The sequence below is a fragment of the Oryctolagus cuniculus genome, chromosome 4, assembly GCF_964237555.1.
Source record: "Oryctolagus cuniculus chromosome 4, mOryCun1.1, whole genome shotgun sequence".
NCBI lineage: Eukaryota > Metazoa > Chordata > Mammalia > Lagomorpha > Leporidae > Oryctolagus > Oryctolagus cuniculus.
This window is the reverse complement of record NC_091435.1, coordinates 63,460,624-63,477,757: the sequence shown is the minus strand read 5'-3', so window position 1 is coordinate 63,477,757 and position 17,134 is coordinate 63,460,624. Positions and strand designations below refer to the sequence as shown.

Sequence of the window (17,134 nt, the reverse complement as noted above, 5' to 3'; positions counted from 1 at the left end):
CCTGCTTCCCATGTTGGATCGTTCTCTCCTTTTTAATTCCACCAGTTATTATTAGCAGACACTGGTCTTGTTTATGTGATCCCATTGACACTTAATCCTATCTTTTTGATCAATTATGAACTTAAACTGATCATTTGACTAGTGAGATGGCATTGGTACATGCCACCCTACTGGGATTTGGAATCCCATGGCATGTTTCTAGCTCTACCATTGGGGTAAGTCTGAGTGAGCGTGTGCCAAACTGTACATCTCCTCCCTTTCTTATTCCCACTCTTATTTTAACAGGGATCACTTTTCAGTTAAATTTAAACACATAAAAATAATTGTGTGTTAATTAAAGTGTTCAACCAATGGTATTAAATAGAACAAGAAAATGCTAAAAGAAATAAAATAGTAAGCTGTTCCTCAACAGTTATGACAAGGGCTGCTCAAGTCATTGTTTCTCATAGTATCTGTTTCACTTTTAAAATTTTCCTTTTAGGTGCTCAGTTGTCACAGATCAGGAAGAACATATGATATTTGTCCCTTTGGGACTGGCTTATTTCACTCAGCATTACATGATCCCTTCGAAAGCCCTGTTGCTGATATTAAATGCAAAATTTTATAATTCTTTTTATTAAAGAAGATACACACACACCCTAAATTTTATGAATTTTGGATCCCACAAAGCCTAAACCAATCCTTGTTGTTCCAAGACTGAAGCCATGCAAATATGTTGGATAGCACAGTGACAAGACCATATTTGCATTTTCAAAAGATTACTTTGGAAAAATGTAGACAAAAGACTGAAAGAGAACCAGATCTAGAGGGAAAACTGTAAGGAAGTCATCATTGTATTCCAAGCAAGTAAACAGATCTTTGGCTTTGTATTTGATAAAAGGAGTTGGTGTCTCCTTTGAAAGAACAAGACCCTCTGAGGCATTTCCAGTTCTACTTATAAAAGCTCTCTCCCTCCACCCTATTTCAGACGTATTATTCTTCCTCCAAGTAGCTGAGGAGATTAAAATCTTTCACAGTGTAGCACTTTGTCCATGTCTTCAGAAAGTGAAATATGAAGTCTTTAGACTCAAAAGTACTAACTTACAGGCATAAGGAAGATAGCAAGTATTCCTGTTTTAAAATAAACTGACAGTTAAAGAATACAAAAGGTGTATTTTTCAATTTTCAAGGTTCTTTTTAAGAAGTGAATCAAAGAGTTTATGCCACATTTCTTGAGTAAACACAATATTATAAATAGTATAGAATATACCTTTTTACATTAAGTAAATCTAGAGTTCATATGAATGAGTAAATGTATGATAATCAAGAAAACTGATAATTAAAGAGGTAGGTTATTCTACCAGAGAGTAAATCTTATTTTAAAGCCACAAAAGCAAAACCAATTTTATAGGGATAAGAATTAGCAGAAACCTAGTAAGGTATTTTAGAAGTTTGAATTGCAGAAATGGATCAAATTAGTATAAAATTTTACATTAATAGAGAAAGGATGGGCCAGTAGATACTTAGCCATTTTTTCACAACTCTCTGGCATGGAGAAATGATTAATCTCTGCCCATGGGTGAACTATGGGGAAGCCCCCCCCCTTCTCCCTGGGGGGTTAGACAACCACAGAATCTATGTAGAATTAATTGCTGACTCCTCCTCAGAAAGTTACTCTACCGTAGGGAACCAGATTGAAAAAAGAAAAGTCTCATGTGGAGCTTATGACTATTGCTCTAAAGTATGTAGCAGTGTTTTTTGTTTGTTTAATATATACTGGGCTAACAAAAACTGACTGAAAACTATGTTATTAGTCATAAAACCAGTTTTTAGTTTTTGCTCTTGATGCAAGGATATTTTGAAATGCACTCGAACACATTCCAATTTAAATTCTCAGCTGATGGGCCACAGGTACATGTTGCTTCCAGATTCTGAAAACATCTGACTATATTAGGAAGACTTCTTGCTCGCGTTCCTAGGCACTTGTCAGTTTATGCCTCTGCACACCTAAGCACAAACCTATAGGACATCAGCCCTCACATCAGACACAAAAGAAAGGCACCATCATCTTGGCTAGGAAGATTAGCTCTCCAGATAAGAGAACTACCTCAAAATCTGTTGCTTCTACTAATTCCCCCTGCCTAATTCCTTTGACTCCTCAGAGCCTCAGAGAAAAATGGGATCACAGAGAGTGAAAACATCACATACGTTAGCTGATGCCGCGGCTCACTTGGCTAATCCTCTGCCTGCGGCCCCGGCACCTCGGGTTCTAGTCCCGGTTGGGGCACCAGGTTCTGTCCTGGTTGTTCCTCTTCCAGTCCAGCTCTCTGCTGTGGCCCGTAAAGGCAGTGGAGGAAGGCCCACGGGCTTGGGCCCTGCACCCGCAAGGGAGACCAGGAGGAAGCACCTGGTTCCTGGCTTTGGATCCGCGCAGCATGCTGGCCACAGCGCGTTGGCCGTAGCGGCTATTTGGAGAGTGAACCAATGGAAAAGGAAGACCTTTCTCTCCATCTCTCTCTTTCTAACTCTGCCTGCCAAAAAAAAAGAAAAAAAAAAAAAAATCACATAGGCTATAGAGGTATAGAGGAAGAACAACAAACAGTTTTGCACCGGCCTTATTTCAAGATTCATTCTACTTCTCTATCATACTATGTTGTAATTGACAGATATACTTGTCATCATATTACAGCATAAGATACTTGTGCACAGACACCAGGGTCTTGGATCTTTTTGCCACCATGTCCAGGCTTAATACCTAAATATAATATGTACTCAAATGTTTGTTGTGCAAAAAAATTTAAAAAATACCCTATTCCTATCCAAAAGCAAAACACCAATCTATGGATCTATTCATTCGGACTTTCATATTCACACCTTTAGAGGAAAAAAACTGTCAAAATTTAACTACAGGTAAAGGCAGAATAAATTCCTTTTTCTGTTCATGAAGTAAGATGCAGAAGTATGGAGTAGTAATTCATCTCCATACCAGGCATAAAAAAATAAGGCATTTGGATTTAATATTTTATTACCACGAAATAGTTTGGGCAATAAGTTCAAAAACCTTAAGACAACAAGCCAATAACCACTGATGAAACAGGCTGTCAGAGTGTCTGGCAAACTGTGCATTGAAAAGCAGAATAGCACTGGGAAGTTGTGATAATTCCACAGGAGGTGGCATCTAGCAAATTTGGCTTTTATTAAGCTCTAGGGAACCCCATTAAGAGAGCTTTCTCCTGTGACTTTTATTGTTAACTCTGCTCTCCAACTTCAATGTAATATTTCCTTAGGGGAAAAATGCTTGACTCAACTGTAAAGTAAATTGAATCTTTTTAATCTACCCTTTGAAAAATAAACCAATTTTTATTTAACCTTCAAAATTCTGACAGGTCAGATCAATCCTTCTTGTTAGAACCCAATATGTATCAACCTTAAGTATTATAACACATATGGTGAAATAGAACTCTTGTCAGGAAACTAGGCTGAACATTTTCAAAATCTGCAGTTACTTATATGCTATTTCTCCCATCTGACAGCTAAACATGTATACCTTACTTAGCAGCCTTACTTCTTTTTTTAATCTGAGCTTCTCTGCTGCAGTACATGTTCCAAACAAATAATTTCAGAAGAGTTGCATTTTAATGTCAATAAGTATAGTGAAGGCTGCAGTTCCTTTTTTAAGGTCTATCTATCTGTCTGAAAGGCACAGTGGTAGAGGCAGAGGGAGACACAGAGAGAGTGTTTCAACCGTGGGTTTACTCCCTGAATGGCTGCAATGGCTGGGGCCAGTCTAGGCCAAAGCTAGGTGCCTGAAACTCAATCTGTGTCTCCCACATGGATGGTAGGGCCCCAAGAACTCGGGCCATCTTCCTCCGCTTTCTCAGGCACATTAGCAGGGATCTGGATTAAAAGCAGAGCAGCCAGGACTCAACCAGCACTCTGAAGGCAGCGTAACCTGCTGTCCCACAACTCTGACCCTGCAGGTCCCTTTATCCAGCTTCATTGAATACATTCCCAGATGCTGTGCTATCAGCTTCTCAGTGTTCACAGCCCAGAATAGGCTTCACCTCATCCATAAATTTCTAGGGCAGCTCACAGCTTTAATTGAAACAAGGGTATTTAAGGCTAGCTTTATTGTACCAAAATAGGGCAACTTTGTGATGCCATTCATCCATGGGAGAACATCTTATGGTGCTAATAATTAAGTTCCATTGAATCCACTTCCTACAATCATGTTCTTTTTTAACCATTCTGTTACCCATCCCATTTAGGACCATGTTTCACCCAACTAATCAAATTGAATTCTGAATCAATTTTTCACATTCATTTTGCCCCTTCTCTATGTTACTGCCAAGAACACTCACAAATTTGACCATTACCTCCCCACCCCACTCCTCCCAATACAAACACCTGCTTGAAACCTTATCATTCACATCATGACCACAGGGGCAGTAAACTCAAGTCAGTTCACACACATGCTTTTGCTTCTCACCCAAGAATATATGATGAAGGAGCCAAGCAAATCCTTGAACTACATACAGTGTAATTGGATGGCATTCATCTACCTTCAGGGCCAAAACTGGCTGATGTGCTGACTATAATCTTAGTAGGGTCAGAAGATGTTTATTAGTGGGGAATGACTAGAGAACAAAATGAAACCAGGGAAATGCTTCCATTACTAAGTAAGAGAGTTAGTTATGGCAGGTTAGGATTTGGTGTGTCCCATTTGTGTTTTAACCAAGAATTTCTTCTACATCTGACCCAGAAATATCTTGGTATGTTGTACAGGAAAATTTAGTCTCAGGTTTCGATCATAATTATTTCCCAGGTTGAATATATTTTAATCTTTGAAAGCTGGGATACTAAGTACAGTAATGATAAACGTGAAACCTGAAGTAGTATATATATGGTAAAGAACAATGTGTACATATAGGTGCCAGTTCAAGTCCTGGCTGCTCCATTTCTGATCCAGCTCTCTGTTATGGCCTGGGAAAGCAGTAGAAGATGGCCCAAGTCCTTGGGCCCCTGTACGTGCATGGGAGACCCAGAAGAAGCTCCTGGCTTCAGATCAGCCCTGCTCTGGCCATAGTGGCCATCTGGAGAGTGAACCAGTGGATGAAAGACCTCTCTCTCTACCTCTCTCTCTCTATCTCTCTCTGCCTCAGCTTCTCTGTAACTCTGCCTTTCAAAAATAAATAAATAAAATCTTAAAAAAAAATCACTGCTTGTCCACTTGGAAATTCTTCTTCCATGTGAGAAAAAGAGCTGAGGTAATAATATTTAAAAAGAAGAAGAAGAATGTGTATATAGTTGATATTTAAGTGCTAATGGCTGGAATTTGGGCCTATTAGAGAAACAGGCTGACTTGTGACAGTTTACAATGCACAGTTTACTCCTTTGGCTTTACATTGAAATCTTTGTTTACAAACAGTTTTTAGAATACTTTATAGAACTTATTCCCCTCCTCTTCTTTTTAACTTTAGATTTATTTTTCATTTTTTTAAACTTTTATTTAATGAATATAAATTTCCAAAGTACAGCTTATGGATTACAATGGCTTCCCCCCCATAACGTCCCTCCCACCCGCAACCCTCCCCTTTCCCACTCCCTCTCCCCTTCCATTCACATCAAGATTCATTTTCAATTCTCTTTACATACAGAAGATCAGTTTAGAATACATTGAGTAAAGATTTCAACAGTTTGCTCCCACACAGAAACATAAAGTGAAAAACTGTTTGAGTACTAGTTATAGCATTAAATCTCAATGTAGAGCACACTAAGGACAAAGATCCTACATGAGGAGTAAGTGCACAGTGACTCCTGTTGTTGACTTAACAAATTGACACTCTTGTTTATGGCCTCAGTAATCACCCTAGGCTCTTGTCATGAGCTGCCAAGGCTATGGAAGCCCCCTGAGTTCACCGACTCTGATCCTATTTAGACAAGGCCATGGGCAAAGTGGAAGTTCTCTCCTCCCTTCAGAGAAAGGTACCTCCTTCTTTGATGACCCATTTTTTCCACTGGGATCTCACTCACAGAGATCTTTCATTTAGGTGTTTTTTTTTTTTTTTTTTCCCCAGAGTGTCTTGGCTTTCCATGCCTGAAATACTCTCATGGGCTTTTCAGCTGGATCCGCATGCCTTAAGGGCTGATTCTGAGGCCAGAGTGCTGTTTAGGACATCTGCCATTCTATGGGTCTGCTGTGTATCTCACTTCCCATGTTGGATCGTTCTCTCCCTTTTTTATTCTATCAGCTAGTATTTGCAGACACTATTCTTGTTTATGTGATCCCTTTGGTTCTTAGTCCTATATTATGATCAATTGTTAACTTTAGATTTAGATGTATCCAGTATGTGCCCAACAGTATTAAGATAAGTATAGTGATTTTATGACCCTTTAGGAATTTAACTTATAAAATCCTCCTTAAGCTTGACTGTAACAAAGTTTTTGCATTTATATAAATAAGGTTTGAATACAAAACTAAAAATTTAGGAACATGGCTTCTCAATTTTGAACTGTAACACATTCAATGTGTTACAGTTCAAATGTCCTCTGTCCTCTGAAATGTCCTCTGTGCAGAAAGATCACCTTCAGGAGGCTCACAATCAAGGTCCAGACCCGCACAAGATCAGAAGACATGGAAAAATTTTTCTACAATCTTGCATGAAAAAATTTCCCTCCCTTGGAAGGTACATGAGTTTTCTAATTCCCTATGTTCCCCAATATACATATCACCCATTTACTTTACACATCTCGTGCTTATAAATGGTTTAACAACTACAAATCCATACATTTTTAGTAGTGAGTCTTAACCAGGGGTGATTTTGTGCCCCCCACAAGGAACTACTTAGCAATGTCTGGAAACATTTTAATTCTCATAATCAAGGTGGGGGCTACTGGCATCTTGTGGGTTGAGGAGAAATGTAGTTAAATGGTCTACAGTGTGCAGAAAGCTCACCCTCAACAAAAAAGTCTCTAAAATGTCAATAATGTCCAAGCAGAGAAACCCTGACCTAAGAGAACTTTCCTAAAATCTCCTGGGCTGGCACAGAGGCTTTCCATGATCTATTTTTTTACCACGAGGATGAATCCATTGACATTATATGGGTCACAAATATATTCCTTCTTCATTATTTTGTACCTGCTTTCTCATATTTTGATGAGCTTCTCTTCTAATATTTGCATTTTCTTTCTTTAAGGTATCCTTCCCTGGGCTGGCACTGTGGTGTAGTGTGTAAAAGCCGTTGCCTGCAGTGCTGGCATCATATATGGGTGCCGCTTCAAGTCCTGGCCGCTCCACTTCCAATCCAGCTCTCTGCTATGGCCTGGGAAGGCAGTGGAAGATGGCCCAAGACCTTGGGCCCCTGCACCTGCATGGGAGACCTGGAAGAAGCTCCTGGCTCCTGGCTTCAGATCGCAGCTTCGGCAGTTGGCGCCAACTGGGGAGTGAACCAGCAGATGGAAAAACCTCTCTGCCTCTCCTCTCTCTGTGTAACTCTGACTTCTGACTTTCAAAGAAATAAATAAATCTTAAAAAAGAAAAAAAAAATCCTCCCCTATACTGAGGTTAAAGATTTTTTGTTTTCTTCTAAACATATTACAAATATTTAACATGTATGTCTTCAATCCATCTGGAATTTATATGACGAGAATCAGAGATGCAATTTTATTTCCATATGGATAGCCCACAGCTTTGACAGCATTTTGTGAGTAATTCATCCTTCTTTACTAATTGGTAACACCAACTCTGTCATATGCTGTTTCCATAAAACGCTAATCTGTTTCTGCTAATATTATTAAGCTGTACTTATTTTTTTTTTTGATAAGCTGAGAGAGACAGTGAGACAGGAATGGAGAGACATACAGAGAGCTGTCATCTGTTGGTTCACTCCTCAAATGCCCACAGTGGCCAGTGCCAGTGCCGGGCCACGCAGAAACCAGGAGACTTGAATCCAATCCAGGCCTCCCACAAGGGTGATAGGAATTTGAACCATCACCTACCTGCTGCCTCTCAGAGTGCACATCAGCAAGAAACTGGAACATAGAATAGAGTCCAGGACTTATACCCAGGTCCTCCAATGTAGGACACCTGTACCAAAAGCGGTGTCTTAATCACTATTCCAAACAACTGCCATTAAGTTAAAATTTGTTTTAGCAGCCTTTCTATCTGATATCCTGATTTCTTCCTTATATTCTAAAATTTACTCTTAGAGTTTCTGGATTAGCCCTCTTGGATTTTACTTGAAATTATACTGAATTTGCAGGTTGTGCAAAAATAATGATTTTTCTCATTCATGAACATAGTATCCCTATTTTAATTATTTTCACAACTTTCAACGCAGTTTAATAATTTCTTCATAAAGATAATAATAGATTTATTCCTGGGTGCTTTGAGTATATATAGTCTGTTACTTTTGGTTTGTATTTCTGTCTCCAGCAACTTTTCTTTAACTGGATCTCATACAAGCAAACTTGTCAAGCTATCTTAATAGCTTGTCTGTAAATTTTCTCTTTTTATTTAACCAAATCTTTTGAAATAGCTTATTCTTCTTCAATACTTACTCCCAGAGCACTGGCTCTGATCTCTGGTATAATTTTGAAGAGTAAATGTTTTCATTTTGCTCTTAAAGGTATAATTTCTAATGTTTCACATGTAAATGTGACTTTTTTTTTTTTCGAGATTTTTGGCAGGAATGTTTCATTAGGTTGAAGGGGTTTAGAACAAACCACCCCAAACTATGCAACTGTAGAAAATCGATTATTTCATGCTAAAGATACATAAGAGACCCTATGTACAGGCAGAGTTCTTTGACTTCCTCTTTTCTACCTAAAAAGCAGGTCATAAAATTTCCAATGAGAGAGATACTCTCTTCTGTAGCAGAAAGAGAATAATGTTCTTATCACTGGACCCTGGAAGTTAATACTGAAACAGGTCTATATACACAAATTATTAAAATAAAGCTTATCTTCCTTTAGTTTCCCTCATATATATTTCCTAGTCACTTTTCCACAATTTATCACCCCAGCTTAAGTCTCCTTCCCTTTGCCTTGTCATTTTCCTACAAGCTTATTTCCATTAGGGAAAAAAAATGTAAATAAGCTCTTGTCCCTAACAACTTCTTTGGATCCTCATTTTTTCTATGAAGGCTCCTGGGTACATGAAAAAATACCAGATAAAATTTCTGAGCTTTTCGTATGTTAAACCACCTTATATCAGTGTTAATTCTCAGGCACAGCCACAGAATCCAGGAGGGTAGAAGAAAAGCTTTTTCTCCCTTATAGTTTTGAGGAAGTTTAATTTAATTAAAGGTTTCCCCAGATTTTAACATCCCAAATCAGTGGAAGTAAGCCACTTATAACCCAGACCAGCTGCCATAGTCCATTTTCTGTTGCTATAATATGTCAGACTGGGTAATTTATAACGAAAAGAGGTTTATTTTGATCATGGCACTGGCATCTGCTCAGCTTGTGATGAAAAGCGGCTTCCTCATGGCAGAAAGAGAAAGAGAAGTGGGTGTGTGTAAAAGAGAAAAATGGGCCAACTCTCACGATAGCCAGTCCATTCCTATGAGAAAAGCATTACTCCATTCATGAATTTCATCCCAGACCCAAACACCAACCACTAGACCCTGCTCCCCCAACACTGCTTCCTTCAATATCAAGCCTTAACGAGAGCTTTGGTGGAACAAGCCATATCTAAATGTCTAGTCTTCTTGGAAGATTTGCTTTTATACTGGGAGATGCAGCTGGAAAGCCCTCCTGCGTCTTCAACCTGCCTCCTTTTCACCTCCAGTTTGCTAAGCACTTTTCAAGAATATCCATTTAGCTTAGATCAGCTTTGACTGACATTCTGCTTAGTTCTCAGAGATTGATCTATCTGCAGAAAAACCTTAAGGGTCTCAAAACAGTACCTCAATCATTTCACTGAGAGTTTTCAAGAAATAAAAGTCACGATAATAGTACTCAATACAGTAGAGCCAGGGATAAACTTTTAAAGATTCTTCATAAGATGTATGAACACATGTCTTTCAGATCTAACTCCATAGTGAATGCATGAGTTAGTCCTGCAAAAAAAACTAAAAACATCCAAATGTAGTCCAAAGCTTCCAAGTGCCTGGCACAAAACAGGATTTGATTGTGCATTCTTCCACACATGAAAGAAACTATTTCCATGAAAAAATAAAAAGTCCTGTCTATGGATATGTTACCAACTATTACAGGCAAACAAGGAATCAGCAAGAATGATCCTTGGAGAGGCCTGAGTAGTGACATAGCGAGTTAAGCCACCCCTTGCAATGCCAGCATTCCATATTGGAGTCCTGGCTGCTCTGCTTCTGATCCAGCTTCCTGCTAATGTACTTGGAAAGTGATGGCACAAGTACTTGTGACCCTGACACCCATGTGGGAGACCCAGGTGGAGTGCCTGACTCCTGGCTTCAGCCTAGATCAGATCTGGCTGTTGCAGCCATTTGGAGGACTGAACCAGAAGATGGAAGCTCTCTCTCTCTGTTGCTCTGCCTGTCAAGTAAATAAATAAATCTTTAAAAATAATCCCTGGGCCTTATAAAAAATACTGACATTTCAGCACTCTTTCTCATGTTTCCCTTTGGGAAACATGCAATGTTGAACAGGCAGCTTTTCTTTCATTTTCTTTGTGCCAGAGTCACTGGGAACACTTTATATTTTAGTCACATTTTCTTCTTCATAGAGGGTAGGGGACATTCTTTATACTGCTTCTGTGCCAAACTGTGTTGGTATTTCATCTGGGAAAGAAAGAGTTAAGTTCTGGGGCATTTTATTTCTCCCCAAGTTATAACACATATGTTGTTGGAGGGTTACTTGTCATCCAAAGAGTGAAGCCTGACCACTTCTTACTCTGTGTTATGTCACTTCCTGGAGATGTCAGAAGGCGGTAGGCAGGCAGCACCTTCTGCTTGAACATCTCCCTGGGTGTAACCAATTCATCTGTAAATGTAGGGAGCTTTTTGAGCTTCATTTAAAAGCCACAGGTAGCTTGTCCATTAACCAAATACCCCCAAACATATATTTGAGCTTTCCTCTTTTTTCTTTTCTAAAAAGCAACACATCTTTCATACTTTGAAAGTTATGCAGAGGTATCACAATAATCCCAACCCACACATGTGGTGTATGAAGGAGAATCACTGCTTTCTGAAGGCTAGGAAAAGGAACAATTAAGCGGAGAGCAGAATCAAACCCAATTTTCCCATTCATCTTTATTAAAAGCATCTGGCTAATGACTTCTAGCAGGCAAACAATGTCATTTATTTAAAAAGTAATTCGTGGGCTATCCCTTTAGGTTATTTGCTACATCAATCAGTAACTTTATGTGTTTTCTTTGATGAACAGAAAACGGTCTTTGGCTTTCTGTCTTTTCACTTTGATACCTTTGTTAGTATCAGAAATGAGTTAGCTGTAGACCGGTCCAAATGAAAAATGCACCGTTCTCATTTTTCTAGACAAACCACAAAGATATTACAGGTATACTTCAAGTTTGTTATTCCAAAAAAAATTCTTCTACATCTATATTATTTAGTGGCAGGTATAAGAGATCAGAGACCCCTTATAAACAAGCACATGTTCAAACTCTTGCCTTAGGTTCTCTTCTGCCAGGAAACCAGCCAGACATCCTCCACTTACCTCACTCCTTATGTAGCTGTTAGGAAACTTGCTTGACACACAAGCCTTCTGAGAACTGCAAAGCTGGGCCGCAACTCTGGGCAGTTATGTTCCCTTTCTTGCCTTTTCTAGGTCAACAGCTGCAGACTGTAGCAGTAACACCCAATCTTTAGCCACACAGAGCTACAGCGCAGGGAAAGTCCTCCCAAGACCATCTTTATTTTGTTGGATTTAACAAGGTACCCGACAAGTTTCACATGGAATGGGCCTGAGACGAATTAAGCCGCAGGATGTGAGTTTAGTATTCCTGTTTGGAGGCAGGAATCCTCCTCAGTGCCTCATTTGTGGTCATCCTGCTTTCCTCCCCACCACTTTCCTAGCCCTGGAGTCATGGCGGGGCCTTCTAATAAACCAGTAAATACAGCGTTGCCTGAGGAGAACGGTTTTTAAAAGGAAAGCTTCGCGCTGAGAAGTTCCCAAGGCAAAGTGAACCCTGTAATATCACCTATCTTTACAACTAGGAAAATTGTCAATTTTGAGAAGATTTCAAGAAGTGTCAGTGTGCTCGCCGCAGTCAACACTGAGCGTCTTCCTCCTCTCTAATTTACCACCAGCTCCTCCAGTAACCACCGGATCCACGAAGCCGCTTGCCTGCTAACAGCAGACAAGCAAAGCAGCGCGGGCAGAGCCGGGCCTCCAGCCTGCAGCCTCTTCCGCCACGCCCCCAAGAGGGGCGGGGCGGCTTCCCAGCTCCTAGCCCGCAGAGGCGGGAAAGGGGGCGGGTCACAGTGACGTTTCCCAGGAAGTCTACCCTGGTTGGAGAGAATGTAGAAAAGACATGGCGGCGGAAAGGAGGCGGGGTCTAGTTTCCTTGGTGATGGGTTGCCCGGCGGTCGCCTGGTAACGGATCGCGACCGTCCTGGCTAAGGCGGCGCAGGCGGCGCAGGCGGCGCAGGCCGCGGAGGTCTGCGAGGCAGAGCCCAAGGCGGGCTCCTACGGTTTCTTCCGCGATGGCTGCTGCCGCGGCAGTGGTTACGCCGTCGGGTTTAGAGGATGGGGGGTCTCGGTCTCGCGGCGAAGGAGCCGGGGAGGTGGTCGTGGAGCGGGGCCCCGGCGCCGCCTACCACATGTTCCTGGTGATGGAGGACTTGGTGGAGAAGCTGAAGCTGCTCCGCTACGAGGAGGAGTTCCTCCGGAAGAACAACCTGAAGCCCCCGTCCAGGTGGGTGTTCTGGTGCCGGCTGGGCCCTGGGGGCCTGTGTTGGGTCCTGCGCCGAGCGAAGGTTAGCGAGCCCTTGCTCCCATCTTCGCAGCCGGGAAAGGGCTGTGCACCCGAAATTGGGCGACCGAGGGCCGTGGAGCTCACGGAGCTGAGACGAGGTATATTTGTAGAGAGAGTAAACAAGTTCTGGAGCAGCAGAAGGGGCTGGAAGACAACATGCGCGTCCTTTAAAATTCGCATCTCCGCAAAACACAAACTTTGCCTTTTCTGGTTATAAAGGAGAGGTAAACACTCTTTGTTGAAAAGTCAAAAGTAGAAAAATACTAAATCACCCGCCATCTCATCTGCAGAGAGAACCGCTGCCATCATCTAGTGCTGTTCCTAGTTTGTTTTCTTTGGGAAACCCTTCCCTACAACTGGCCGCCTCGCTGAGTAGCACTTTGCATGCAGTTCATAAACTTGTGGGCTCGACTGCGATGGCTTGGATAGCAACAGCAGGCTGTTCAGAAACTGAGTCGTGGCAGACAAATGAATCAACAGCTGTCGGAATTGCCCTCTTAGCACAGAACCCCAAACACCTCTGCACTTGTTCTGGTGGGGAAAAGTCCGTGGTCACCTGATGGCAGGACCATCAGTGGCGAGGGTAACGGACAGCTAGCACTTTCTCGTCTAATCGCTGCAGCTTAGTGACAGCCAGATAGATTTCAGAGCTTTTTCTCTTACCGCTTAGATTTTTCTGCTTTATTCTCTAAGAGGCGAGTAGGATGAAGAAGCTTTGGTATTTCACTTAACGTCAGCCGTTTACCCCAGATAATATCCCTTGACAATTTTAATCTCATTCCTCTGCTGTGTTCTAGTAACTGGAATTGCAAGATATGTAGGCTTTATTATATGTTATCCATTTTGCTAAGTTATTGTATACTAGGAGAAAAGTTAGAGAAAAAGTGTTGCTCGATCTGTGATGGATGGGCTTGGGGTTGTAAATGAATGGATCAGGATAATTCAGACAGCTAAGATTCTGTAGTAATAAAAATGCATTTTTTTTCCATATGTCTTTGTCAACTGAAGGAAACTGGCTTTGAAGTTCTATTAACATTATCTCTGTGCTGTTTCCTTGGAGATTCAGCAGGATACTTGGAATCAAGGATTGTTGTGGAAATGCCCTAGTCTCATGTTTGTCAAAGTGTGATCAGCAGCATCAGCATTGCCTAGGAACTTACTGGAAATGAATTTCCTCAGGTCCTTTCCTAGGTCTACCTTTTCAGAAACTCTAGGTGTGGTTTCTAGCAGCATGTGTTTTAAACAGCCTTGCAGGTGATTCTGGGGCACGGTAATTTTTGAGAACCCCTGACCAATAGCCTACAGGATTTATCAGTATCCATTCCTCTGTCTTTGAGGAATTATCAGTCAATAAGAAAAAGACAAGTTGTTGGTGCGTGGGTGGTTTGAGAGGTTTTGAGCGCATACCTGGAAGGATTTCAAGGCCTTTTTAAATTCTCCCTTTTCTTTTAGCTTATTTGGAGAACATGAAGAGGTAGAACACTGGTGCTTATTGCAGTGGTTTTGTTAGTTATAAATACACTATAAACGTGGTAGTGTTAGCTACACATAAAAAAGCAAATAAAAACTCTGGGATCAAATTGGCTTGCATGTTGCTGCTAGCACATTTTAGTCCTATCTTTAGGTGTAAATTACACTCATCTTCAGAGGACTGTTTTTTGTAGACTAAGGGATTTAATAAAAGTTAGACTGCGGTTGTGACACTGAGACATTCTTAATCCTGGCTGTACCTTAGAAACATCCAAAAGCTTTTGAAATGTACCCATCCTATGTCTTCATTCCCAGAAGTTCAGATTTCATCTACTGAGGAGCAAAGGAGTAATGTTTAGCTGAGTAGCAATAGTTTTAAGAGTTCCTCAGGTGATCCGAATTCGCGTACAAGATGGAAACAGCCGTTTAACATTGCTGATGGCTTAGAAACCCTAAAAATGTAGAGTGAATAATTCTTAAAGATTTTTGTTAAACCCTGAAGGTATTTTATTTCAAATTACCATTTTCAGAAGGCACTAATTATTCTTGACATATGTTTTGGCAAAAGTTCCACGTGTTTTGTTTTCTAGCATGCACTGTATTTCCTGGGTGTGAGGTCTTTGATCTCATATTTTGTGTACAGTTACAGTTGCCCTAATCCTGCTGATTAAAAACTAACATGAGTGCTGCGAGTTACTGGAAAAGTCAAAGAGTGAATTATTAGTGTCTGGAGTTGAAGACCATTATTGGGGGTCAGGACAAGGAGGAGAAGCTTTTTTTGGGCAATTTTGAACTTGGCTCCACAAGTTATTATAGACTTATTTACATTATTTCACATTCTTCCATGCCTCCTTGTTTTGAAACAGACATTATTTTGCACTGCCTACAAACCCTGGTGAACAGTTCTATATGTTTTGCACTCTTGCTGCTTGGTTGCTTAACAAAGCAGGACATCCCTTTGAGCAGCCTCAAGAATATGATGACCCTAACGCAACAATATCTAACATATTAGCTGAACTTCGGTCATTGGTAAGTGTAAACTACTCTTCTTTCTGCATGTTCTTCATCAAACATTTTAATATCAGTAATTCAGGAATAAATGCTAGCCTTTTAGATGACTACTTTATGAACATGTACCTATGAATTTATTTTCATACAAAACTTTATCACTGCCCCTTCTGAAAGTGTCCAGTGTATACTCATTATAGTCCAAAGTAATAGTATTTTTCTTAATCCTGATACTGTGTCTCACAGGTAAATTTATTATGAGCCTTCATTCTCCCTCTAAAACTTTGATCTGAAAATGATAAAATTGAAACACTTTATATTTTGAAAGGGAACTTTGAATAGAGCATAACAGTTGTGCTTTTCTCTTCTGACTTTCCCTAGGGACAGGCAGTAAGACATTTCTGGCACACGTTATTAATTTTTGAAGGTGAATCACTTGTCCTGCATGTAGTTGTTTCTGAACTTTGACTGAATTTTTTACCCCAACAATATCAATGATTTCTTCTGCCACTATGAAGTTATTGCTTCTTAATTTGGTACTTTAACCAATAAAATGTTTTTTGTCTTTAGTTTTTTAACACAAAACTGGATTAAAAAGATGAGGTGGGTTTCTAAGGAACTGTAATTAAAGTTATTTTAAACTATTATTTTAAATAATTTGAAAAACAGAACATTATGTATCTGTTCAGCAATTCTGTGCTTAAAAATCTTCTGACACTTAGAATAAAACCAACAGTTAAAACCCTGTTTATCTTGTTTTTCAGGGAAGAGCTGCAGATTTTCCTCCTTCAAAATTAAAGTCAGGTTATGGAGAGCATGTATGCTATGTCCTTGATTGTTTAGCTGAGGCAGCATTAAAATATATTGGTTTCACCTGGAAAAGGTAAACTTTACCAGTCCTGCTAATAGTAACTTTATGTGTATAACATTTTCTTCTGTGGGTACGGAGTTATTTAACTGAACTGTTAAAATTTTTTTCTTCTTGACTAGTCTAAACTGAAAATGCTATGGAGGATTAGGAAAAATCAGTACACATAAAATTGGAATGTCTAGTATCTTTGAAACCAGTTCTTAAGTAATGTTAGATATTATTCTCTTTTATATAATTACTGTTAAAAGTTTGTGACCATATTGCCTTTGTTAGTTTAGAAAAACTTTTTAAAAATCTTCACATGTGTATTTACATACACAAGTATAGTATATATGTGGAGTCAACTGATAGCCACAGATTTAAGGAAAAAGTTAAAATTAATATAGCCTCCTAGACTTAGTTCATCAGATTGAACATCTGACAAAATGACTGACATGGCAGCTTTCATGTTTTCAGCCCAAAACAGTACCACTGAATGCAATTTAAAGAGTGACTACTTGATCCGTAGGACTTCTTTACTAGATTTCAAAAAAAAAAAAAAAAGTGAGATGTGGTATTCTATTTGGCATTTTTAAAAATTATACCACTGAATCTATTCTAAGTTCACAAAAAGCTATTAGTATCTCAACCACTATTTGATTTGGTGCTTCTTTTGTGTTGGGACAAAACTTATCCCTGACTCATATATTGTGACTTGAGTAATTTATAAGGACTCTGTATACATGGACAAGATAAAGTGGGAGAAAGCTGAAAAGCAGTAAACATTAGAGAATGTATCAGCTGTGTAATCCATGAACTACATAGAAGTTACATATTTAGGCCGGCGTCGTGGCTCACTAGGCTAATCCTCCGCCTTGCGGCGCCGGCACACCAGGTTCTAGTCCCGGTCG

General features: G+C 40.0%; 2 protein-coding genes across 4 annotated transcripts in view; one reads left to right on the top strand and one right to left on the bottom strand.

Annotated features, from left to right (window-relative positions):
* Positions 1-12,348, bottom strand: part of LOC103350624 (HHLA2 member of B7 family) — a 194,952-nt gene extending 182,604 nt beyond the window's left edge. The window contains exon 1 of one of the 2 annotated variants that reach the window (XR_011387860.1): positions 11,635-12,348. The gene's annotated coding sequence lies outside the window, so the exon portion shown is untranslated. The remainder of the gene's footprint in view (positions 1-11,634) is intronic. The other variant, XR_011387859.1, reaches the window with a different exon arrangement.
* Positions 12,349-12,445: 97 nt separating this feature from the next.
* IFT57 (intraflagellar transport 57) overlaps positions 12,446-17,134 on the top strand; it is a 63,479-nt gene continuing 58,790 nt past the window's right edge. The window contains exons 1-3 of one of the 2 annotated variants that reach the window (XM_002716719.5): positions 12,446-12,835; positions 15,232-15,394; positions 16,138-16,256. In XM_002716719.5, coding sequence (XP_002716765.1) covers positions 12,624-12,835; positions 15,232-15,394; positions 16,138-16,256 — 494 coding nt within the window. In that variant the 5' untranslated portion in view covers positions 12,446-12,623. The remainder of the gene's footprint in view (positions 12,836-15,231; positions 15,395-16,137; positions 16,257-17,134) is intronic. The other variant, XM_051819085.2, reaches the window with a different exon arrangement.